This window comes from Monodelphis domestica, chromosome 4, assembly GCF_027887165.1.
Source record: "Monodelphis domestica isolate mMonDom1 chromosome 4, mMonDom1.pri, whole genome shotgun sequence".
NCBI lineage: Eukaryota > Metazoa > Chordata > Mammalia > Didelphimorphia > Didelphidae > Monodelphis > Monodelphis domestica.
Window position 1 is genome coordinate 422,537,861 of NC_077230.1, and position 24,611 is coordinate 422,562,471.

At 45.3% G+C, this 24,611-nt stretch overlaps 1 protein-coding gene and 1 long non-coding RNA gene across 7 annotated transcripts in view; one reads left to right on the forward strand and one right to left on the reverse strand.

The window, feature by feature from the left end:
• Positions 1 to 2,819: 2,819 nt before the first annotated feature.
• On the reverse strand, positions 2,820 to 18,576 carry LOC130453594 (nectin-2-like). The gene is made up of 8 exons (XM_056796387.1): positions 18,448 to 18,576; positions 15,992 to 16,369; positions 15,058 to 15,354; positions 7,654 to 7,771; positions 6,254 to 6,402; positions 5,809 to 5,934; positions 4,765 to 4,796; positions 2,820 to 3,679 (listed from the first exon to the last, which is right to left on the reverse strand). Exons 1-8 carry the CDS (start codon positions 18,518 to 18,520, stop codon positions 3,608 to 3,610), a joined length of 1,245 nt encoding a protein of 414 aa, XP_056652365.1. The 5' UTR covers positions 18,521 to 18,576; the 3' UTR covers positions 2,820 to 3,607.
• Positions 5,848 to 24,611, forward strand: part of LOC103099385 (uncharacterized) — a 30,595-nt gene continuing 11,831 nt past the window's right edge. For 4 of the 6 annotated variants that reach the window (XR_008911649.1, XR_008911652.1, XR_008911651.1 and 1 more), the window contains exons 1-4: positions 18,551 to 18,687; positions 20,293 to 20,334; positions 21,446 to 21,519; positions 23,485 to 23,558. This is a non-coding gene — a long non-coding RNA (uncharacterized LOC103099385). Of the gene's footprint in view, positions 5,937 to 18,550; positions 18,688 to 20,292; positions 20,335 to 20,602; positions 20,656 to 21,445; positions 21,520 to 23,484; positions 23,559 to 24,611 lie in introns of those variants that run through there. The other 2 variants (XR_008911654.1, XR_008911653.1) reach the window with 2 other exon arrangements.

A 24,611-nucleotide genomic window follows, 5' to 3' on the forward strand; every position in this document is an offset into this window, starting at 1 on the left:
ACTTGTTTTTCAGTTGTGTCTGCTTTTTTGTGAGCCCATTTGTAGTTTTCTTGGCAGAGATACTGGACTGGTTTGCTATTTCCATCTCCAGCTCATTTTACAGATGAAAAAATGGAAGTAAACAGGGTGAAGTGACTTGCCCAAGGTCACACAGCTAGTAAGTGTCTGAGGCCAGATTTGAACTGATTCTTGATTCCAGTCTCTATCCACTGAGCCATCTAGCAGGCAGATGGCTGATTTGCTTTAAAAGAATTTGCAAACTTGGAGCTCCCTCTACTGACAGAATCACTAATTCAGACCGAAAAAGGAAGATTGGTAAAGGCTTAGCAATGGGGGTTGTGACTTGCCCAGGGTCACCCAGCTAGGAAGTGTCTGAGGTCAGATTTGAACCCAGGACCTCCCCCTTCTTTAGGCCTGGCTCTCATCTACTGAGTCACTCAGCTGCCCCCAGGAACATTATTAAGAAAGCATCCTCAAACCCTTCTTAGCAGTCATGCTATAGAATGCTTTGTACTAATTGGCCAGAGGATTTTGTAATGATTAAGAACTGATTTTGGGGTAAGCATTTAAGTTTACTGGCTGTACCAGGTTTACTGGCTAGGGCAGCATCAGAACCAGTAAAGTGATAGACATCTCCAGGGTTGTCTCTCAGACACCAGGGACCATCTGTGCTGGATCAGGCAGACTGGGGGGATCATGACTGTCCCAAGACTCTTTTCATTGGTGAGAGCTAATTAGGAGGTGGTCCAGCAACCTATCCAGCCCTCCCCGGCACCTACATCTTGGGGAACCCGGGAAAAGGAGCCTTGTCCCCTCAGATTACTAACCAAATTCTGTTAGAAGGAAGACTTTCCTTGGCATTCTCGAGGACAAGTAGCAGCCTCGATGGCATCTCTGAGCCAGATTCGAGCCAGGGGAATGCACAGTAAACTCTCTCTAACATATAGGAGTTAATAGGGCTTATGAAAAATAGATTCCCATAGTTTAGGGCCGAGGGATGGGGTGGGGGAGGCATAGAGACTCTAGTGCCAGCCCCTCGTCTGAAGATGAGGGAGACTGAAGGCTAGAGATGTTGTTTGGTTTTCCCACAATCACCCAGGGAGAAGGCACTCTCAGTGGACAGAGCGCTGAGCCTGATGTTAGGAGGATGGCTCAAATCCAGCCTTAGACACTTACCGGACAAGTCACTTAACCTCTGCCTGCCTCAGTTTCCTCATCTGTAAAATGAAATTATAATGGCAGGCTTATCTACCTCTCAGGGTTATTGTGGGCATCAAATGAGATGGTAATTGTAGAGTGCTTTACCAACTCGAAAATGCTATATAAATGTTGTTGTTGTTACTATCATCATCATCATCATCATCATCTTCCAGTGTACCCTGAGGGGATCAGGGAGGATAAACTGCATGATGGTGTGAGCCTCAGTGGGGTGAGGCTGGAAAAGCATCCTAGGGTCACCTGTAGAGGACATTGAATGCCAGGCTAGGGAACCTGGACTTTGGAGGCAGGCAAAGGGAAGGCATAGAAGGTATTTGAGCAGAGGAGGGGCATGAGAAGAGCTAGCCACTGAGAGAGAAACTTGGGGAGAGAGTAGGATAGATTAAAGCAGGGGAGAGCAGCCAGGAACTTGGGGGCTCATTCCTTTCCTCTGTCAAGGCTCCCAGCATCCTTTGTGGCCAGATTGGACATGCCACTTGACTTTTTTGCCCATTCTCTGGCTCTCTTGGCCCCTGAAGCACTGGGGACCAATTTCTTCCAGCCCTTCCAGTAGGAGAGAACCTGGCAATCCTCTCCCTGCAGGGCCTGACTTTCCCTCCTGCCTCAGAAAGCCAAGGTTTGTTCTAGCTATTGTATGGCAGTCAACATGAAAGAACCTGTAGGGAGGGCAGAAGTCCTCTTGTGATTCCCCATGATTCCCTCTGAGAAAGGTAGCAGGGGAAGAAAGGATGGGCTGGTCATGAGTCTAGAAGAAGGGCTAAAAGACAGATGGCCTGGGAACTCAATGGTAGCCACACAAAGGCAGGAAACCAAAGCCTCTGGGAGAAGGAGAAGATGTAGGTATGGGTTTCCGTCTAAACTCCTGGAGGAAACACCACTTCAAGGAGGTATTTGCCAGGAGTGGAGACAGAGCTCAGGAAGGGAAGTTGGGGCTTGGACACTGGGAGGCATCAAGGCAGTAGGGTGGAGGCTCCAGTTAAATGGGGGCTTAGAAGTTGTGGCCCTGTAACCCTAGAATCACTGACCTACTCATCTGCCTCTGGAGAGGTCTCAGCATCCCTCATTTAACAATTTGGCATTACGCCTACAGAATCAAGGCTGGAAGGGACCTTGGAGGCCACCCAGGCCAACCCCTTCATTTTAAAAAACCCTTGCCTTCCTCTTGGAGTCAATACTATGTATTGGTTCCAAGGCAGAAGAATGGTAAGGGCTAGGCAATGAGGGGTTAAGTGACTTGCCCAGGGTCACACAGCTGGGAAGTGTCTGAGGCAATATTTGAACCCAGGACCTCCCATCTCTAGGACTGGCTCTCCATCTGATGAGCCACCCAGCTGCCCTCACCCCTTCAATTTTTCAGGTATGGTGTCCATTGATGTACAGTGACCCTGCCCAAGGTCACAAAAGTAATAAGTGTGTGAGCTGGTGAGATCTGAACCCAGATGCTCTGACTCCTCACTCAGGTCTCACTCCAACATCATGCTTCAAGGAGCATGGAGCAGAGTCTGGGTGGTTTCTCCCCCCACTCTTTGCCTTTTCCCTCCAGGGCGAAGGCTGCCTCCCTCCTCCCCTCTGCCTCCAGTCCTCCATACCAGAGACCCTGATGGATTGTAGGAAGATTTTAATAATAAATTAAATCACAAATTATTATTTATAATTACAAAAATAAAAATACTCAAAGGTCTAGAGCAGTGGTTCTCAGCCTTTCTAATGCTGTGACCCCAAAATACAGTTCCTCATGTTGGGGTGACCCCAAACCAAAAAATGATTTTGGTGGCTACTTCCAAACTGTCATTTTTGCTACAGTTATGATTCGGAATGTAAATGCCTGATATGCATTGATGTATTCTCATTGCTACAAAGTGAGAGGTTGAGAACCGCTGGGCTAGATGAAGAAGAGTCAGGATGTGGGGAACCCAAATCTTCCTCCTCCGGGGCAAGCACTCTTTTACCATATCATGTTGCCTATCCATTTTGGAGAAAAGGGCAAAGAATGCTTTTTTTTTTTAGGGTTGGGAAGGATCTTATAGAGGCAGCAGCACAGCACCTAGTGCATACAACAGGAGCTAAATAAATGCATGTGGACTGGTTAGTTGGAGCCCTTCTTTCTTTTGGATGGGGAAGTTGAGGCCAAGAGAGGAAGGGCCTTGAGCACGATCATGTAGTCCCTCAGAGGGTGTGTGGGGACAGGGTCTTGATGCTGATGTCCCAACAAGTTGTCCTTCCCCATGGCATCAGTTAGGGGGCCCCGAAGCATTGTGGATGGGGATGTCAGGGGAGGGATGACCTAGGCGGCTCCTTCAAAGATCCTTGTCTGGTCTGGGGTAATTCCAGGATCCTGGGAGGGATCCATCCCTCTAGAAGTAGTACCTGCTGGCCATTTTGACTGAGGTCATCTGCCATTCTCTATTGGGTTAGTCTGGGGTGAACTGGTAGTGCAGGCCACTGAGGTATAGGAGATTTCCTGCAAAGACCAATATGGTGTCACTGATGGGGCTCCTGGCCCTGTCCCCCTTGCTTCCCACCAATGGAGATTTTGGGGGTTCCATAGACCAGGGAGTAGCAAGGGACCCCAGAGATCACATCCCTTCCCTCTCAACACTCCCTGTCCCCAACATTCACACCCATGGCCACACCCACACCCCACACACTCACATAAGCCTTTGGCTGGGCAGTGAAGGTGAGTTATGAGAGAATGTCTTTTTCTCTTTCTTTCTTTCTTTCTTTCTTTCTTTCTTTCTTTCTTTCTTTCTTTCTTTCTTTCTTTCTTTCTTTCTTTCTTTCTTTCTTTCTTTCTTTCTTTCTTTCTTTCTTTCTTTCTTTCTTTCTTTCTTTCTTTCTTTCTTTCTTTCTTTCTTTCTTTCTTTCTTTCTTTCTCTCTCTCTCTCTCTCTCTCTCTCTCTCTCTTTCTTTCTTTCTTTCTTTCTTTCTTTCTTTCTTTCTTTCTCTCTCTCTTTCTTTCTCTCTTTCTTTCTTTCTTTCTTTCTTTCTTTCTTTCTTTCTTTCTTTCTTTCTTTCTTTCTTTCTTTCTTTCTTTCTTTCTTTCTTTCTTTCTTTCTTTCTTTCTTTCTTTCTTTCTTTCTTTCTCTCTTTCTTTCTTTCTCTCTTTCTTGCTTTCTCCCTTTCTTGCTTTCTTTCTTGCTTTCTTCCTTCCTTCCTTCCTTCCTTCCTTCCTTCCTTCCTTCCTTCCTTCCTTCCTTCCTTCCTTCCTTCCTTCCTTCCTTCCTTCCTTCCTTCCTTCCTTCCTTCCTTCTTTCCTCTTTTGTCTTAGACTCAATACTGTGAATGGGTTCCAAGGCAAAAAAGTGGTAAGGGCTGGGTAATGGGGGCCCAGGGTCACACAGCCAGGAAGTGTCTAAGGCCATATAGCTTCCCTCCATAATTGCTTTCTATATTTTATATATGAACACCCCTTGGCTTGGTCTTCTCTTTCCCTGAACCTCTCAACTGCTATCTTCCCTGCACTGGACCTAGGGCTGCAGCCAGAGCCTCTACAGAGTCCCTCAGCCCACTTCCTGCACCAAAGGAGAAGAGGCAGCCCCTTCTTACCTGGCTAGCTGAACGGTCCTGGTGGCCTGGACCTGGAGAAGCAGAGGCAGTCATGAGTATATGGCAGGTTAGCCTAGAGAGCAGAACATTGGCTTGGGAGGCTGGACACCTGCCTCACCTCTCCCGCTGGCTCTGCTCCTGGCAAATGCCATCCTGGAGGGGGGGGTTGAGTTGGTGACCTTTGAGGCTTCTCTCTCTGCCATCCTCTGTTCTAAGACCCTTCCCAACCCTGATATTCCCTGTTCTAGGTATCCTTTTATCTCTGTCACTCCATGAGTGTCCTCAGAACTTAGGCAGTCTGAACTTCTGTTGGGTGTAATGGGAGGAGTGAACACAGCCCTCAGGAGATCCCAGATCAAATCCCAGTCCTGTCACTTCCTAACTGAGTGACTTGAGGTGTCACTCAAACTCTCCTGCACCTCAGTTTCTTCATCTGTAAAATGAGGAACTTGGTGTCTAAGAGTCCTTGTGACTTTCAGTCCTACCAACATCTCATGTCCCAGGATTAGGACTGTAAGTCCAATCTGGCACCTCTCTGGACCTCAGTTTCCACCTCTGTAAAATGGGGGAGAAAAATCCCAATCTCAGAGGGTTCTGAAAGGAGAAGGTGTCTTCTCCCTTTCAGCTCTAGGGAAGGTGAGTTCTGGCCTGGGGTGTTTGTTTACTGTGACTTCACCTGGCATTTTAGGGCGTGATGCCTCTATCCCAGGACTGCTGACTTCCTCCTTAGGTCACCTTCCCACATCCCAAACATCTGATCTCATCCAAGTTTATCTGATAATCTAGGCCCCCCTCTTGTACCTGCAGCCAGCCCCTCCCCTCCAGTTGCATCCGGCTTGATTTCCTGGCTGTTTCTGACCTCCTGTCACTCCCTTCCTCAGTGTCTAGAGGATCTCCAGGCCTGCCCCAGCCAATCTCTTGACTTCTGTTCTTGGGCGCCAGCTGTCCTTGTCCCATCCTCCTTGGGGCTTTGGTTTCAGGAACCATGAGTAATCAGGCTGACCCCTGGGAAGGGCTCTTATGGGGAAGAGCCGAGTGACTCACACAGGGACTTTCTTTTCCACAGGAAAACCCCCAGGATGGAGAGGACCGAGATCACTCCTACCACAATGGCCACCACTTGTCCTGTGGACAATGAAGCTGCTGAGGATTCCTTGGCGGATGACGTCTCTGTAAGAAAAGGAAGGGGTGGGAGAGTGTCAGTCCCTCAGCTTTCCTCCTCTATAAAATGAAGGGGCCAGATGGGATGACTTCTGAGGACTCTTCCAGCTTGGGGCTAGGCACTGGGGGCCAGCCTCTGAAGTCCCTCTGAGACTCAAGATTTACTTCTGCAAAATGGGAGAGTCACCTGTTGGGAAGGGAACGTGCTAGGCAGGTCTGGGTCCACAGCTTCCCCAGAATACCAGATGTGGGGCCCAGCAATGCCCTCTGGTCTCTGAGAGTCATCCAGGTCTCCTCCCTCCTCCCACACACTTCCCTGGACCTTCACCTTTGACATGGATGGTTCGATTGGCCCATCCTGTGCCCAGAGCGTTAGTGACTTGGCAGATGAAGGTGGTATTGACTGACCAGTCCACAGGGTGGAAGATGAGCATGGCGCCTTGGGATACAGCTGTTGAAGGGAGAGAGCCAGAGATCCTGGGGGAGAGAAAGGCAGGTGAAGCATCTCCCCTCTCCTCTTCCTTCAGAACCATGATGTAGACCTTCCATCACTCCCCGTAGACCGCAGACACCCAGGAATGGAGCCCCTAGCTTCTATTTCCTTTGGAGAGCCAACTGTTATGCTACCCCAGCCCAGCAGGGTGAGAAGAGTCTTGTGTCTGGGCTTGGAGAGTTGACTGATATCTCCTCTATGGCTACTTGCTATTTTTCTGACCTTGGGCAAGTCATTATATTGTCCAGGCCTCGGTTTCCTCATCCATCAAGTGGGTGAGTAGGGTCACAGATATGTAGCTGGATGTAATCATAGGGGTCACTGAGGCCAACTCCATCCTCTCCCAGATGAGAAAAATGTCAAGCCCAGAGAGGTTGAGGGACTTCCATGAGCCATGAAGAAAAGTAAAAACACTGAACTAGGATTTGAACTCAGTGTCTCAGATTCCCAATCCATTGCCCACCTTGGGTCTCCCTAAGATCTTTCCTTTTCAGGTCTAAATTCCATAACCTTTGTTCTTCTCCTTAGGGACCCAAGTGTCCCCTGAGGGGCTCAGACAGTTGAGCCCCCCCAACTCATGCCATGATATATCTGTGATAACGAGAAACAGTGGTGCAAAAGGGCAGAGCTTCATCTGGTTATTGCCAATGGTTCCTCAGTAACCAAAGACCCCAACCTCAGTCAGGGCAGCATTTTTATTAAGTTGTAATACTGATTGTTATTAAGTGCTTGTTGAAGGTCCAGAGACACCCCTTAATGAAGATTGTGATTGGTTCTTTATTATGCCTCCGACTATCCATCATGGCAGCCCCAAACCTAGTCTGGCCAACATCCTCTTGGAAGACCTCATGACAGCTAACCCTGCAGGACTCTTCCAGACTAGGATCTCCCAGAGTGCATGCTGTTATGGGGGGGGGGCAACAATTTCTGGAAGGTTCCTTGTGCACCCCAGCCTGTAACAATGGAGTTCAGCCCCAGGAAAGCAGCTTGAGATCAGATGAAATCATATTTCATCCATCTTTCTTCTCTACCTCAACTGGCATCTCGTTGTGCTCCATAATGGGGAGCTGGACAGTACCTCACACTAAAGGGAATACCTTTAGGTCTTAAAGCCTTACAACCTATTCAGGACGGCTACTAGGATGATGAAGGCAACTCTTTGCTATGACTCAATAAGCAGTCACCAGCCTCAAACCCACTCTGGGGTTCAGCTACACCCCACCCCCCGGACTCACGTGCTCCAGTTATAGGATGTGGGCTCAGGGTTGCTTTGGGCATCGCAGTTCAAGGACGCTTCTGTTCGTCCAACATACCAGTCATCATCGTGGCTTGAGATGGAGACCTCGGGGCAGTCTAAGGGAGAGGAGAAGGGAAGTCAGGGAGATGGGAGGGGCAGGAAGTTGTGGTTCTATAACCTTAGAGACATAAGAACACAGATCTGGACTCCAAAAGGGATCTCAGAGTTCAGACTGCCCAATTTCTTCATTTTGCAGATGGGGAAACTGAGGCTAACATGATCACTATTAAGTGACTTGCTCATGACTTGAATCCAGGTCCCTAGACTCCAAATGCAGAGAACCTCTCTGGTTCCCCTATAAAAACATATAACAATTTTGGGGTCATTCAATCATTTTGGTTGTGTTTGATCCTTCATGACCCCATTTGGCAAAGATCTTGGAGTGGTTTGCCATTTTCTTCTCCAAGTTACTTGACAGGTGAGGAAACTGAGGCTTGCTTGACCACTGTTAGGGGACTTGCTCATGACTTGAATCCAGGTCCCTTGACTCCAAATGCAGAGAACCTCTCTGGTTCCCCTATAAAAACATATAACAATTTTGGGGTCATTCAATCATTTTGGTTGTGTTTGATCCTTCATGACCCCATTTGGCAAAGATCTTGGAGTGGTTTGCCATTTCCTTCTCCAAGTTACTTGACAGATGAAGAAACCAAGGCAAACAGGGTCCAATGACTTGCCCAGGGTCACACAATTAGTATGTGTCTGAGATTGGATTTGAACTCAGTTCTTCCTGACTCCAAGGTCCAGTGCTCTATCCACTTTGTCACCTTGCTGCCTTCTGTTACCATATAAGGATTGCTGACATTTACTTGCATTTCAAGGGTTTGTTGGGCCCTTGACATCCCTTTTACCATTTGATTTTCTCAGCAACCCTGGAACGCCAGGTCCATGGGTCCCCCTGTCATGCTCTAACTGCCCTGTGACCTCATCCTTTCAGATGAATAATTATAACAACAAAAGTAGTAGTAATAGCTAATGTTTGTATAGGGCTTTAAAAATAGCAGGATACTAACTCCTAGGATGTCCAAAACAACCCTATGAGATGGTTATTGTGATTATCTCTATTTTACAGATGGGAAAATCGAGGATGGGAGATGATAAAGTACAGAGAGTCACAGGAAGTGTCCGAGGCAGGATTCGATCACAGATCTGGCATGACTCCATGTCTAAAATGATTTTAGCCCATTCAGAATCCCCATCCTGTGACTTTCTCATCAGTGTCTTCCATTGAATTCTGCTGTAGGGGAGTCACCTAAGATGTCTGGGGTCCTTGCTTTCCTTCTCTGACATGGTACATTATGGCTGGGTGGTCCACCATTTAGCCCTTCACCTTATTACATGACCAGATACCTGGTATTCTTGGCCCCGTATTACCTTCTGTCTTAGAAATGATCTTAAGTATTGGTTCCAAAGAAGAAAGTGGCAAGGGATAGGCAATGGGAGTTAAGTGACTTGTCCAGGGTCACACAGCTAGGAAGTATCTGAAATCACATCTGAAACCAGGACTTCTCATCTCTAGGCCAGGCACTCTATCCACCGAGCCAGCTGGCTACCCTCCTAAGCCCCATTTTATAGACAAAGAAGCAGAAATGACTTTTGTTCAAGAGAGTCCCAGAACTGATAATTGAGTTCAATATACTTCCCACCAGCCCCTCAGTTTACCAATAAAGCACAGTAAGGGGGGGGAAGGGTTTTTCTAGTTTCAGGGCTGGACTTTTCTTTGCTTATCATTCTGAGGCACGCAGTCTGCCAGGGAGGGCACTTACCTCATTCTGGCTTTTTTCTTTCTGGCCCAGGTTCAAGGTCTGCCAGGAAGTTCCCAGGGGAATGTGGGAAACCATAGAAATGATGCTTCTGAAAACCCATGCCTGACCCTTTAGAGAACCTGAGGATACTTAGAGGTTTTGAGTCACTTCTTACAAATTTCCCAATCTCTTTCTGAGATGAAGTTGTTTCAAAATTCGATTTCCTTTTCTGTTAATCTGGACAATTTATGGATTTTTACTTATTTGTTTATTATCACTTATGTATTTAATTTTATTTTTCAAACCCTCACTTTTTATCTTGGACTCACTGCTAAGTATTGGTTCCAAGGCAGAAGAACAATAAGGACTAAGCAATGGGAGTTCAGTGACTTGCCCAGAGTCACACAGCTAGGAAGTGTCTGAGGTCACATTTGAACCCAGTACTTCCTGCTTCCAGGTCTGACTCTCAATCCACTGAGCCACCTAACTGTCTCCCAATTTACATATTTAAAAATATTCATCTATTTTTTCACTTAGACTGTTAGGCTTATTGGCATATAATTAGGTAAAATAACTGATAATAATTGCCTTAATTTCTTCTTCCTTTGTTGTGTTCTCTCCCTTTTTATTTTTGATACTGGTAATTTGGTTTTCTTTCTTTTTTTAAAACTAGATTCACCTATGGTTTATTTATTTTGTTGTCCCCCCCCAAAAAACCCCCCAAAACAACTAGCTCCTTGTCTTATTTATTCGTTCAATGGTTTTCCCATTTTAAATTTTATCAGTCTCTCCTTTGACTTTCAGGATTTCCAATTTGTTTTTTAATTGGGGATTTTAAATGTGCTCTCTTTCTAGTTTGTCTTTTTTTTGGCTTGTATATTCAATCTACCCTTTCTCTAAATGTACACATTTAGAAATCTAAAATTTCCCCTAAGTACTCCTTTGTCTATATCCCCCAAATTTTGGTATGTTGTATCTTTGTTATTCTCTTTAATGAAATTGCTGATGGTTTCTGTAATTCGTTCTTTGACCTATTTGTCATTTAAGATAAGATTATTTAGTTTCCAATCAATTTTTAGTCTTTCTGCATCTCTTTGTTGAGTTTAATTTTTATAGCATTATCATCTGAAAAGGATGTATTTTTCTGCTTTTCTGCATTTGATTGTGAGGCTTTTACACTGTTATACAGTCAATTGTTTTGAAGGCACTACCCCAGTTTCATTCAGGTATGGATTGGGCTAGACCAGTGGTTCTCAATATTCTGAGATATGAATAAGGCACCTATTTCATCTAGTCCTTTAAGGAAAGGCAGCTTCCATAATGGATAGGGTGCTGACCCTGGAGTCAAGAAGACCTGAGTTCAAAATCTGGCTTCAGAGACTTACCCTTTGTGACCCTTTGTAAATCTCTTAACCTCCTTTGCCTCAGTTTTATCATCTATACAATAAGGTGGAGAAGGAAATGGAGAATCACTCCAGTATGCCAAGAAAACCCTGAATGGGGTTATGAAGAGTCAGACAACTAAAAAACAACCATAGCAACAGCAACCTCTACAGAAAACCTTTAGTGACTCACACTACCCACTGAGGCAGCCCATTTCTCCTCTAGTCATTGTAGTGGGAAACCTGTCTGTCTTTTGGTAACACAGAATGTCAGGGTGGCCTCGGGGATTAGCTGGTCTAACTCATACATAAAAGGAATCTTCACGTGTCCATCCTTGGCTGGAGGACCCTTTATTCAGCCTCTTCCTCTTAGGAACAGTCATTTTTGACCAGTTTAGAAGCTGTTTCCTGACATCTAGCCTAAAGGAGAGAGTGATGTTCTGCCCTTTGGGGCCAAGCAGAAAAAGCTAACCCCTTCTCCATAGCACAACTCTTAAAATGCTTAAAGATGGGCAGCTAGGTGGTGTGGTAGAGACTTGAAGAGAGAGAGGTTTTGCAGGACAAGCCGAGATGCAAGAACCAAGGCTGGGGACCTGCCTGGCAATCCAGGAGAAGGTTCCAAACAGAATGTTCCCAGGAGAGGCAGTAGAAGAGGGGAGAAGAAACAGGATCTTAAAAACCTTCTGACTGTCTCTGGCCCTGGCAGTTGAGCCTGACTGAAGGGGGAGGAAGCTGAGATCTGATCCCTCTTAGCTTCTGACCTTAGAGGGCTGCCTTGGCTTTGGGCTCTCTGACCAAGGGAGAAACCTCTGCTCTGTCTCTCTCTCTGAGATTTGACTGACCAAGAGATGGAGGAAAGCCAGGCTGAAGGAGAGACTTTTCTTCATGGAGAAGAAAGAAGATTTTAATCATTGTCCTCCATCTCTCTAACTGTCTTAGAGTCACAGTTGTGACTGGACTACTTTCCAAAGCCCTCCTAAATTCTCCTTATAGTTTAGGGACACCCTCATCCCTTTTACCTCAGTTTCCCATCCCGTTATCCCAATAAACCCCCTGATTTGAAAAGGAAAAGAAAAGAGTATCTTTATAGTTCACTCAGGGGGGGAGGGAAGAAGCCAAAGACTTCAAGAAGAACTGGGAGGTGAGGGGGCAGGGAAGAGAGGGTGAAGGAGGGAGGGAGTGAAAGGGAGGAGGAGATTAGGAGAAATATTGATCCACTAGTCATCAGTAGAAATCAGTAGGCAGACCCCAGAGCATTCCCCTGTACCAGCAGTGCCTCTCATCTCTCCACCATTGCAACATAGGCAGGTGTGTCCCCATATTTAGTAGCAGCTCTCTAGTAAGCCAGAGCATTTAGTCATTGCAACAAATAGAAATAGTTTCCACAGATTACCATTTCTATTTCAGTGGTTTAGTGGACAGAGAGCCAAGATTGAAAACAGGAAGTCCTGGGTACAAATCTGGCCTCAGATACTTCCTAGCTGTGTGCCCTGGGCAAGTCACTTACCCCCATTGCCTAGCCCTTACTACTCTTCTTAGAGACAATTCATAGTATTGATTCCAAGGTTTTGTTTCTTTGTTTTTTTAAAGAACCTCTGGGAGACTAGATTGTTCTTTCCCCAGCTGTGAGAAGGAAGAAAAGAAACGAGAATCTACAATGTGCCAATTACTGTGTTAAGCACTTCACCATTATTATCTCATTTGATCCTTACAACAATTCCGGGAGGTAGGGGCTATTATAATCTCAATTTGATCTATTGGGAAACTGAGGCAGATAGTGGTAAAGTGACACTCCCAGGGTTTATACAGCTAGGAAAGGTCTGATTCTGGATCTGAACTCAGATCTTTCTAATTCTAGGTCCAACTCTCTAACTACCCGGCTGAACCTAATTGTCCAGAGGTGATGGGAAATTTGCTTCCATGCTCTGGGTTCTGCCCTCTGGAGCCAAATGGAGCATGGCCAATCCTTCTTCCTGTGACGTCCCTTCATATACTTGCTGACAGTTTTCATGGTCCCCTGGGCATTCTCTTGTCCAGGTGAATCATCACAGCTTCCTCTTGGTGATCCTCCTGTGTCATAATCTCTGGTCCTATTGTTAACCATCGTCCTCTTCTGGGCATTGTCCCTACAATCTGCCCTGAACATGGTACTTTGGATGGACTCCACAGTGTGTGCCCATTGTTCCTATATGAGTGGATAAGGAGCTGGACTTGGATTTGAGTCCAAATTCAACCCCAGCTGTATTATCCTGGACAAGTCACTTAACCCATTTGCCTCAGTTTCCTCATCTACAAAATGGGGATAATAATAGTACCTCACTTTCTGGTTGTTGGGAGCATCAAGTGAAATTAAAACAAAATCTACCACCTTTGCAGTGTTTCCAGAAACCTCTGCTGGGGGAAGTAGGGTATGTAGGTAGAAAGAGACTATGCAGAAGAGGGGGATGTGCAGGAATTTTGGGAACAGCTGTATTCATTTGCTCAAAGGGTTGGGTCTAGGGTTTGGTATGGATAGTTCTTGGGGTCAAAAGGGAATCAGTATAGATGACTTACTAGAGAAATATGTTTCATTTGGTGTAGAAATGTTTAGGAGCATTGGGCTGGTCTTGAAGTTAGGAAGACTTGGGTTCAAATCCTGCCCCCTCCCTCTTGCCTTTTCTCTTTCTCCCTTCCTCCTCTCTCTCTCTCTCCCCCCTCCCTTGTTGTTGTTGTTGTTGTTGTTGTTGTTGTTGTTCTCTCTCTCTCTCTCTCTCTCTCTCTCTCTCTCTCTCTCTCTCTCTCTCTCTCTCTCTCTCTCTCTCTCTCTCTCTCTCTCACCTTTACCTTCTGTCTTAGAATTGACACTAAGCATTGAAGGTTCCAAGGAAGAAGAGCAGTAAGGGCTAAGCAACAGGGGTTAAATGACTTGCCCAGGGACACACAGTTAGGAATTATCTGAAGTCAAATTTGAACCCAGAACCTTCTGATTCCAGGCCTGCCTTCCTATCCACTGAACCACCTAGTTGCCCCCTAATTTTGTCTCTAATGCTGATAGACCATGTGACAACAAATAAGTCATTTCATTTGTTTCCTCATTTGGTGCTTTGTAAACCTTAAAGAGGGGTAGCTAGGTGGATAAAGTGGATAGAACACTGGACTTGAAGTCAAGAAGACTCATGTTTCCAAGTTTAAATCTGGCCTCAGACACTTAACTAGCTATGTGACCCTGGGCAAGTCACTTCACTATATTTGCCTCAGTTTCCTCATCTGTAAAATGGACTGGAGAAGGAATTGGCCAACTGCTCCAGTATGACTTCAGCAATGCGACAACTACCAATCTCCAAGGATTATATGTTTATCAGTTATCATGAGGAGGAGCATTATGGGGGAGAGTATCCAGGCAGATCATTGTAGACGGTGTCTACATCTTAACTTGGGGTCCCTGAGCTTAGAACAATTTGAGAATTAGGTCTCACTAGAATTGGTTTCCTTTGGAATCCTTCATTAAGCACTGAAGCATTATTCTGAGGAGAGTCCACCCACTTCACTGGCCTGACAAGACAGCCAAAGGACAGAGAAGCTCTGGTCTAGGGGGAGCTGAGGTAGATGGGGATCTGGTGGGGGCGTGTCACTGATTGCAATAAGATTTTTAGGGGAGGATCAGGTCCTGGGGGGAGTTGATATAGACAGACACTGACCTGGAGATGGTCATTGAAAATATAGGCATAGATGGGAGGTCCTGGGTTCAAATCTGACTTTAGACACTTCCCAGTTGTGTGGCCCTGGACAAGTCACTTAACTCCCATTGCCTAGCCCTTACCACTCTTCTCCCTTGGAACTGATACACAGTGTTGATTCCAAGATGGAAGGTTAGGGTTAAAAATAAAAAAGAAAGTCTAGGGAGCTGAAGCATATGGTATTTAGCATGTGAGCCAGTGTAGATGGTGCCCAGAGGCAGTGAGGATAGATTGTGTTCAAGGGGAGGAAGTCAGTATAGACAATGGTCATGAGGGAGCTGGTACAGAATGTGTGTGGATCAGTGTAGATGCTGCCTGGGAGATGTCTAGGGGAAGCTCAGTGTGGACCACCGAGGGAGGACCGGATAGACAGCACCCTTGGAGGTGCCCGTTGGAGGAGTCAGGGCAGGCACATATATGCCATCCCCAGGGGTGCTGGCACAGATAGTCTGGGGGCTCACAATTCACACGGTGTCTGTGGGAGGAGGGGGTCACTCACATCTCACGGCCAAGGTGACGGAGAGCAGGGCAGGCTCCCTGAGGGTCTCGTGCTCCACCTTACAGATGGCCTTCTCCCCATTGGCTCGGGCCATCGGAACCTGGGTTAGGTGACTGGTGACGGTGAAGGTGTCAGACCCTGGCTCTGCGGTCCTGGTCTCATGGCTCTGTCCAGCCAGCAGAGAAGACCAGGAGATGCGAGCGGGTGGGCGGCCCCCACTGGAGACACAGCTGGCCATGGTCACGGGATCGGGGCCTGAGGCCACCTCATAGGACTCTGCATGGCTCTTAGGTTCAGCTGGGGCAGAGATGAGAAGTCAAATCAACCAAGTGATATTGGGGGGGTTGGGAGGGCTTAGTTTCCTCCCCCCAAAATGTGAAGGTGGGACTAGTGCTTTTCTAACCCTGATTCAGTATTCCTAACCTACATTTGAAGGTTCTAGTTAATCTTTACAGCCTGTGTTCTATGTTCTAACATTCTAAGCTCTAAGGGCCCTTGTCTGTCCCAGTTATGCTGTCCCAATGTTCTATGTTCTAAGATTCCCCCCAGCTTAGAAGATTCCGTGTTTTAAGGTTCCTCCCAGTACTGACATTTTGCATTCTAAGCTTTGACATTCTACCCTATCAAGTACCTTCTAACTCTGACAGTCTGTGTTCTATGTTCTAAGTTCCCATCTAGTTCTGACAAAAGTAAAAGGAGGAGGTTGGATTCGATGACTTCTAAGTTCCCTGGCAGTTCTCAGGTTGTGACCGTAGGGTATCCTTAGAGCATACAAACTGTCCTGAGAGGTCAATGGGAAAGATCCCTGGGGTTGGAGGGGGTCAGGGAATTCCTTCAACCTCTCCTCTCCTCCCAGGCATCCTGGTGACTGCTTTTTGGGTGCTCTTGGGCCCTCCTCTTCTCTCCTCCCTCCTTTCCTAGTGTTCTTACTTACCTAGCACTCTAAGCAACGTGGTGCCCTTGCCATTCCCTCCAGGGAAGGTGGCAAATTCACAGGTATAATTGGCTTCATCTTCACCCCTCAGGTCCCGAATGAGTAGGGTGGCATTGTGGAACTCTGAGCCTGGATCCTGGCTTTGGGAGACAAATGCCAGGCGCTCCACACCAGGCCCTGTGCTGGGGAAACCAACACCATGGGTTGGGTGGTAGACAGCTATGCTCATGGTGCCACTTGTCTGGTTTTGGCGTAGCCATGTCACCTGGGACACCTGGACTTCCACTCCCTTAGGCACCAGGTGACAAGGGAGTTGTACATCTTTCCCCAGGAGACCATGGACCACTGCAAGCATCTTCACATGTATACTTTGAGGAGCTGAGCATGAAGTGGGAGGGGTAGGGGAGAAGAGAGAGGAGAAGTAGGTTAGAGGCTCAGACTGGCACTTGTCAGGGCAGAGGGCTGGGGGTGGAGGGTAGAGGGGCCAGGAACCAAAGTGGTGGAGAGAAGAGGCAACTCTGAAATTCAAAGCTGGCCCATATATTCCATGTTTTAAGCATCTTCCCAACACAGCCACTCTATGTTCTAAGGACTCTCAGCTCCAATGTTCCATATTCTAATGTCCTTCCTTCTTGACGTTCCATGTTCTAAGTTTTCTCCCAACACAGCCACTCTATGTTCTAAGGATCCTCTCAGCTCCAATGTTCCATATTCTAATGTCCTTCCTACTTCACCTTCCATGTTCTAAGCTTTCTCCCAACACAGCCACTCTATGTTCTAAGGACTCTCAGCTCCAATGTTCCATATTCTAATGTCCTTCCTTCTTGACCTTCCATATTCTAAATTTTCTCCCAACACAGCCACTCTATGTTCTAAGGATCCTCTCAGCTCTAATGTTCCATATTCTAATGTCCTTCCTTCTTGACCTTCCATGTTCTAAGTTTTCTCCCAACACAGCCACTCTATGTTCTAAGGACTCTCAGCTCCAATGTTCCATATTCTAATGTCCTTCCTTCTTGACCTTCCATATTCTAAATTTTCTTCCAACACAGCCACTCTATGTTCTAAGGATCCTCTCAGCTCTAATGTTCCATATTCTAATGTCCTTCCTTCTTGACCTTCCATGTTCTAAGTTTTCTCCCAACACAGCCACTCTATGTTCTAAGGACTCTCAGCTCCAATGTTCCATATTCTAATGTCCTTCCTTCTTGACCTTCCATGTTCTAAGCTTTCTCCCAACACAGCCACTCTATGTTCTAAGGATCCTCTCAGCTCCAATGTTCCATATTCTAATGTCCTTCCTTCTTGACCTTCCATGTTCTAAGCTTTCTCCTAACACAGCCACTCTATGTTCTAAGGATCCTCTCAGCTCTAATGTTCCATATTCTAATGTCCTTCCTTCTTGACCTTCCATGTTCTAAGTTTTCTCCAAACACAGCCACTCTATGTTCTAAGGACTCTCAGCTCCAATGTTCCATATTCTAATGTCCTTCCTTCTTGACCTTCCATGTTCTAAGTTTTCTCCTAACACAGCCACTCTATGTTCTAAGGATCCTCTTAGTTCTAAGGTCCATCCTGATGGTTTACATTCTAAGGTTCCTCCCAATACTAACCACCTCATTCTGACATTCTATGTTTTAAGCTTTAAGGTTCCTCTTAGTTCTGATGTCTGGAGTTCCAGAGTCTCTTCCAGTTTTGTCATTCTCTCTTCTATGTTCTGATGACCCTGATTCTAAGGTAATTAAGGGCAGGGACTGACAGAGACAGATCAAGTTTGGAGCCCAAGAAATTAGGCAAAGGGCCAGACTTTGGCAATAATATTCCAGGTCTAAGGTCAAAGATCAGAATGTGAACATCTCCCCTAATCCAGTAGACTAAAATATCTTAGGAAGTGGCACAGATGGTGGAAAAACAATCTTGAGAAAGAATATGTTCTTGTACCCATTTAACCATGAACTTGCTGAACCCACATAGGCTTGTGCTCCCCCCCCCTCCCCCTTCACTCCTGTGGTTTTTTCTGCCCTGCCCCTACTCAAGAAACTTGGCTGGCATTAGCTATCAGCTGGGCAGCCCTTCTGACCCCAAAGATTCCAATCTCTTTGGCCCTTATTTCACTCTCCTGCCTAAGGGCCCCTGGGCCCCTCCTCTGAGCCTTTGGTAAGGGCTAGGCAATGGGGTTTAAATGACTTGCCCAGGGTCTCAAAGCTGGGAAGTGGCTGAGGACAGGTTTGAACCGAGGACCTATTGTCTCTAGGTCTGGCTCTCAATCCACTGAACTACTCAGCTGCCCCCTCCTCCTGCCCTTTAAGTGTATGGCCAGGTGGGGAGAGCAGACTTTCAGCCCCTGGTGGGATAGGGGAAGGGGGAGGGGAGGGCAGGGGAGGGGAGGTGAGGCTCTCGGAGTGTCAGGGGTGGGGCTAGATGACCTGAGAGGCTCCCAGGATTTTTGGACTTACTGGCTCCTAAGCATGGAGACAGCGGCAGCAGTAGCAGGAGCAGGGAGAAGGGCAGGGAGCTGGCTAGGTCCATCCGGGGTCTCTTCCGACCCCCTGATTGGTCAGTCACTGTCCCAGGCTGGAGTTCTGACTTGGATTCAAGTCCCAGTTCTTCTTCCTTGGGTGCTGCTCACTTTCCCTGGACTTTGGGCTCCACCGAAGCTCCTTCCTTTCCTCAAGTCTCAAGTTCAGGTTGTTCCGGTAAATCTGCCTTCAGCACGGCTTCAGGGTCTGTCTCTCTGCCTCCCTCCCTCGCTCCCTCCCTTTCTCCTCTCTCTCCTTCCCTCTCTCCCTCCCTCCTCTCCCTCCTTCCCTCTCTCTCTCCTTCCCTCTCTCCCTCCCTCCTCTCCCTCCTTCCCTCTCTCTCTCCTTCCCTCTCTCCCCCCCTCTCCTCTCACCTTTTCTCTCTCTCCCTTTCTTCCTCCTTCCCTGTCTCCCCCTCGATCTCTCTGTCTCTCTCTGTGTCTCTCTCTGTGTCTCTGTCTGTCTGTCTGTCTGTCTCCCTCCCTCCCTTCTCTCTGTCTGTCTCTGCCTCTCTGTCTGTCTTTGCCTCTCTGTCTCCGGATCAGCCAGGTTCCTGCGGAATGTAGCGGGTGGCGGGGAGCTCACGGCCTCCCAAGGTTCCCTGTTTCACTTTTGAACAGCTCTGTTAGAAAATGTCCCTTCTATTGAGCGAGGAAACTCCGGGCCGGTTTCTAAGCTCTTTGGTCCGAGTTATTCCCCACTGGGTCCCCGGTGTCAGCGTTCGGGACCCCAGTGAACCGCGGAGCTGGGGTTTCCCCTCTGGGATCCCACGCGTGGGTGGGGCCACGAAGAGGAAAAGTTTTCGCCTTTATTCATTGAGATCTCAGCCAGCGGAACCAGGAACAATGAGGGGACGTTGCCAGGAGGCAAATTTAATATTTGTATGAAGAAAGACTCCACCAACACGATACTATTCATATAAAATAATCACTTCACCCTCTGTGAAGCCACAGTCACTCCGGAAATCCTAGGAGCCTCACAGGTCATCTAGCCCCACCCCCAGCCCCATTTTGATAACACTTGAAGCTTTGCAAAATGCCTGTGAGGCAGGTATTATTTTACTCCCATTTTACAGCTAAGGAAACTGAGGTTGAGAGAGGTTAAGTGATTTACTCAAGGTGATACAGCCAAGAACAAGTCATATTTCTATAGCGCTCTAAGGTCTGAGAAATATTTTCTTTCCAACCCTTTTGTAAATCCCCTAGAGCAAGCGTTGCCACCCCCACTTTAAAGGTGAGGAAAAGGAGGTTTGAAGGCTAAGTGACTTGACCAGGGTCACACAGCTAATAAGGGCTTTGTGGAGGTGAATTTGAACTGAAGGCTCCTGGATCCACAAGTCTAATACCATCTCTTCTGTGTTTAAGCCCTATGGTGAGGGGGGAAAAAGACCTGGTCCTGAAGTCAGGGGATGTGGGTTTGAATTGTACCTCCATTGCCTGTGTATTAGAGAAAAAAATCACTCAATGCCTTTAGGCTCAGATTCCTTAGCTTTTTAAACGAAAGAGTTAGATTTTATGGCTTTTGAGGAAGATAGAGAGCTGGACACAGAATCAAGAAGACCCAAGTTCAAATCCAGCGTCAGAATTTTCTAGCTGTGTGACCTTGAATAAGTCATTTCACCTCTGTTTGCCTCAGTTTCTTCAACTATAAAATGGGGGCAATAAGACCACTTTTCTCCCAGGAGATTATTGTGAGGATCAAATGAGATAACCTTTTTAATACACTTAGCACAGTGTACTTAATAAAAAGCTTATTGCTCTTTTTCTTCCTTTTCCCTTCCAGCTCTCAATCTATGGCTGCTGTTGACTGTTCATTCCTAGCAATGTGAGTTGCTCCAAAGTAGAAAATCCTGACTCCAGAGGTAGAGAGCTCCCCATCACTGGAGGTCTTCAAAGGGAGAGTCTGGATAATTGCCAGAAGGAGACATCTTAGAGGGGACTAATAATAATAGTAATAATAATAATAATAATCATGATAGCTGATGCGCACGATGCTCCAAAATTTTCCAAGTACTTTACACACATTAATTCACTTGGGCATCATAAGAGCCCCATGGCTTCCCAGGTTTGATTGTCCCTCTTTATTTTGACAGATGAGGAAACTGAGGCCCAGAGGTGGAGTGACTTGCCCAAGGTTATACAGACAGTAAGTGTCAGAGGCAGGATCTGAATCCATATCTCACTGACTCCGAGGATATCCTCGGATAGGTGGGACCAGCAGACCACTAAGATCCTTTCCAGTTCAGAGATCTTAGGATTCTGTGAGTCCCTCTCAGGTGCCTCACTGTGCTATGGGAGGGTTTCTGGGCTCTCAGAAGACTGAGTCTAAGCTCTAGCAGGTGCTACCAACATAGAAAGGCTTTTGGGACAATCCAGGCAGCTCGATGGTATGGTGGGTAGAGCTCTGGGTTTGGAATCAGGAAGACTTGAGTTCAAATGCTGCCTCAGACATTTACTAGTTGACTATGATCCTGGGCAAGTCACTTAACTTCTGTTCCTTCTTTTGAATTCTGGGTTCAATTCATTTTTTTTTTAACCTTTACGTTCCAATTTAGGATTAATACTGTGTATTGGTTCTAAGGCAGAAGAGTGGTAAGGGCTAGGCAATGGGGGTTAAGTGACTCACCTAGGGTCACACAGCTAGCAAGTGTCTGAGGTCATATTTGAACCCAGAACCTCTCATCTCTAAGCTTGGTTCTCAGTCCACTGAACTACCTAGCTACTATCCCTGCAGTTCATTGTTTATTGGTAATGTCTGTCTCAGGTATAGATACTCATAGACAAGTGTGTTCTGATGACATATGATGGAATTCTAACCTGAACAACAGACATTTTTGATCTACTTTTTTGTTTTAATTTAATTTTTAATTTTTTAATTATGTAAAATAGTTTTTAACATTTGTTTTTAAACATTTTGTGTTCCTGTGCTCAATCAGGCTGTGTCCCAAAGAGATCAATGAAAAGTGTGAAGATTGGATTTAGCTGCTATCCCCTGATTGTAACAATGAAGGTACTTAGCTCTTCCTTTATTGTGAATATTAAATTGTAATTCCTGGTCTGTTTTTAGATCTTAATACCCGAAGTGTTAACTTAGTATTTAAAGTAGATCTACCCATTTTAACTACAAAAGGTGTTAACTAATCAAAAAGGTGTTAACTAACCACAAAAGGTGTGAACACCTATTTCATACATTGAGTGGACAGTCCTGGAGAGGAGCATCTGCTGTGATTGGTAGACGTAAAATTTAGGGGAGGTGACACAAGAGAAAAAGGTCTTTAAATAGAGGAAACAAAGGCACACAAGGATGAATCAATCAATCAAGATTCAGTCACTTGGAGTTGGACTGGAATCAAGATCAGTCACTTGGGCTTGGAGTGAAGAAGAGTCACTCAGAGGAGAGCCTGGAAGACAGATACTTGAGGAGAGACTGGAAGACAAACACTCAGACTTGGAGTGAAGACACTTGGCTGTGGAACTGGACCCATGGAGGAGGTCGTGCAGGAGACCTTAGACTGCTTTCCTTTTAGACGGTCACTGTGGTGAGTGAAAGGCTGACTTAGTTTCCTTGCCTTTCTGAAGGTGTGAACCTCCAGAATTTCTACCTGGCTTAGAGGAAGCCAGAGCTTTCTCTCTCCCCCTTTCTCTCTTTCTTAATATCTTCCCTCTATTGTAAATAACTACCAGTAATTTCATTTACTTTAGTAATTCATTTTGGGATTTAGAAATTAAATCCCTGGTGACCACCTATTAAATATTTCAGTCCAACAATAAAATCTAACAAAAAGGAAGAAGGCTTGTTTGTACAAAAATATTTATTCCAGCAATTTTTTTGTGGCAGCAAAGAATGGGAAATTGAGGAGCTGTCCACCAAGTGGGGAATGGCTAAACAAACTGTGGTATGTGAGAGTGACAGAACACTATTGTTCTCCAAGAAATGACAGGCAGGAGGACTTCAGAAAAATCTGGGAAGACTTACATGAACTGATACCGTGGAAAGGAAAACTAAAACAAGTTCTTGGCCTTACAGATCTAACTGTTTCCCTTAAGTCCTTTTGTTGATGACATGATCACAGGAATCCAGGGAGAGTACACAGTTGGGAAAATCCACAATACAAAGGGAAGAGAGCAGAATCAGGAGAACATTGTACCCAGGAGTAGCAATATTTCTTGTTGAACAACTGTGAGTGTCCTGGCTATTCTCAGCAAGGTAGTGATCCAAGACGATCCTGGAGACTCATGATGAAAAATACCATCTGCCCTCCAAGAAAGAACTGAAGGAGTCTGAATGCAGATTGAAACATATTACCTTTCATTTCCCTTCTTCTTCCTCTTCCACAAAATGAACAATATGGAAAGATGCTTTACCCAATTACACATTTCCTTCCATTATTAAAAAAATATTCTGAAAAAGGGTCTAAGGCGATTTAGAGGATTACATGACATAAAAAAAGGTGAAGAAGCCTATATCTGAGGTAGTTACTAAATTGAGTTATTTTAGTTATTTAAAAATTTTGTTTTTGAGTTTAGCAAATGCTTGGATTTTAAAACATCAACAAATAATAAATACAGTAGGATCTTACTTTCATCAGATATTTCTGTCAGTCGTATTATTATAAAAATGTGGTCCACTGTGGAAGTTGTTTATGAAAGCTGGGCTGTTCTCTACTAATGACCTCAATGAGTATGCTTTCAGTGCGTGGGTAGTTGATTGCCATAAAATTTTTATATGGATGGCAAGGTAGGCATTAGGTTCATAGTTCCCGATATTTTCCCAGTTGACTTTCTTGTGGAGTCTGAAATATTTCTTCTCATGCCTTTGGCATGTTTCCCCCTCTGCCTTCAAACACTTTGTGGATCGTTTAAAGCCTGAACAGTCATCATCTACTGAATAGAACTTTTTCATGCACAGTTGGCCCAATCCAACTGCTTTCTCCATCCTTTCTCTCTTTAATATAATTTCTACCCTTCTCTGTAGGCCTAGCCATCAATGAGATCCAAGTGTGGACGCTGCACTGCCCTTGATGGTTAACCAAGGTTTGTTGTAACAAGGTTTGTAGATTTTTTTTCAGTTTTTCTTCTGTTTGTCCCCCATCCCCCTTTCATCTATAAATGTTCTCAGTTTGACTGCTTAATTTGTTTAGTTTTCTATCAAGCTTTCTTTAAGCTGTTCTTGTCACCTCTACTGCTTTTTTCTTTTTAAAGAAGTGATAGTGGTCATATATTTGAAATGAGTATTGCCTTTGAATATTGTCTCTCTCCAAGACAAGTTAGTCAAATGCTTAAGATGCTTTTTAGACTTTTCTGGACTCTTTTTTATGGAAATTTATTCATATAAATTAAACCTCCATATGAAATTGTTATGGCCTGTGTTTATGTCCTTTCTTTTGTCCAAATCCCATTCTTCAGCATTACAAACTGTTTGAATATGTCAGAATTGAGATATTTTGATTGTATACCGTGTTCCATGTTATGAGATCACTGTATGTTGAGTGTTTGAGTTTTGTGAATGTGAGAAGTCATGACCATAGATTAGAGAGCCTATGGAGTTCTAGAGCTATATGTTTTGTAATATGAACATTCCATTTCATCCTTTTGATTAAATTCTGAGCCCAGATGGTACTCTGGATTGAAATGGAAGCCCTGATATCCATGAAGGAATGAGCGGCAGGGACAGTCTTGGCATCTTCAGGTTAAGCATCCTCTGATATGGATTAAGAATTCTTTTTTTTTTAATTTAAAAATTATATTAATTTAATTTATTTTTTGTTACATTTTGAGTTCTGAGTTGTTTTCTTCCCTCCATCCCAACCCTACATTAAAGAAGTTCAACATTTGATATAGACATGTATGTGGAATCATACAACACATCCTTCCATATATCAATTCTTTCTCCAGAAGTCGAAAGCATCTTCCTTCTGATTCTTATCAGTTTAACTTAATTCTCTAAATATTGGAGATATGAAGCCTTTATCTCAAAAAATATATATAAAAACCCTTGTGCCCACTTTCTGTTTTCCTTCTAATCTTGGCTACACTGATTTTATTTGTATATCCCCTTTCTAATTTAATGAAAACAAAATTATCTATTTTACATCCCACAAT

What these genes read in the sequence shown, in the direction of transcription:
- LOC130453594 (XM_056796387.1), bottom strand. Translation starts at nt 18,520, where the DNA reads ATGGACCTAGCCAGCTCCCTGCCCTTCTCCCTGCTCCTGCTACTGCTG. An exon ending in GTCTCCATGCTTAGGAGCCA is followed by an intron (nt 16,370 to 18,447) that starts GTAAGTCCAAAA and finishes CTTCATGCTCAG; the next exon opens with CTCCTCAAAGTATACATGTG. An exon ending in GTGGAAAAGAAAGTCCCTGT is followed by an intron (nt 4,797 to 5,808) that starts GTGAGTCACTCG and finishes CTGCTTCTCCAG; the next exon opens with GTCCAGGCCACCAGGACCGT.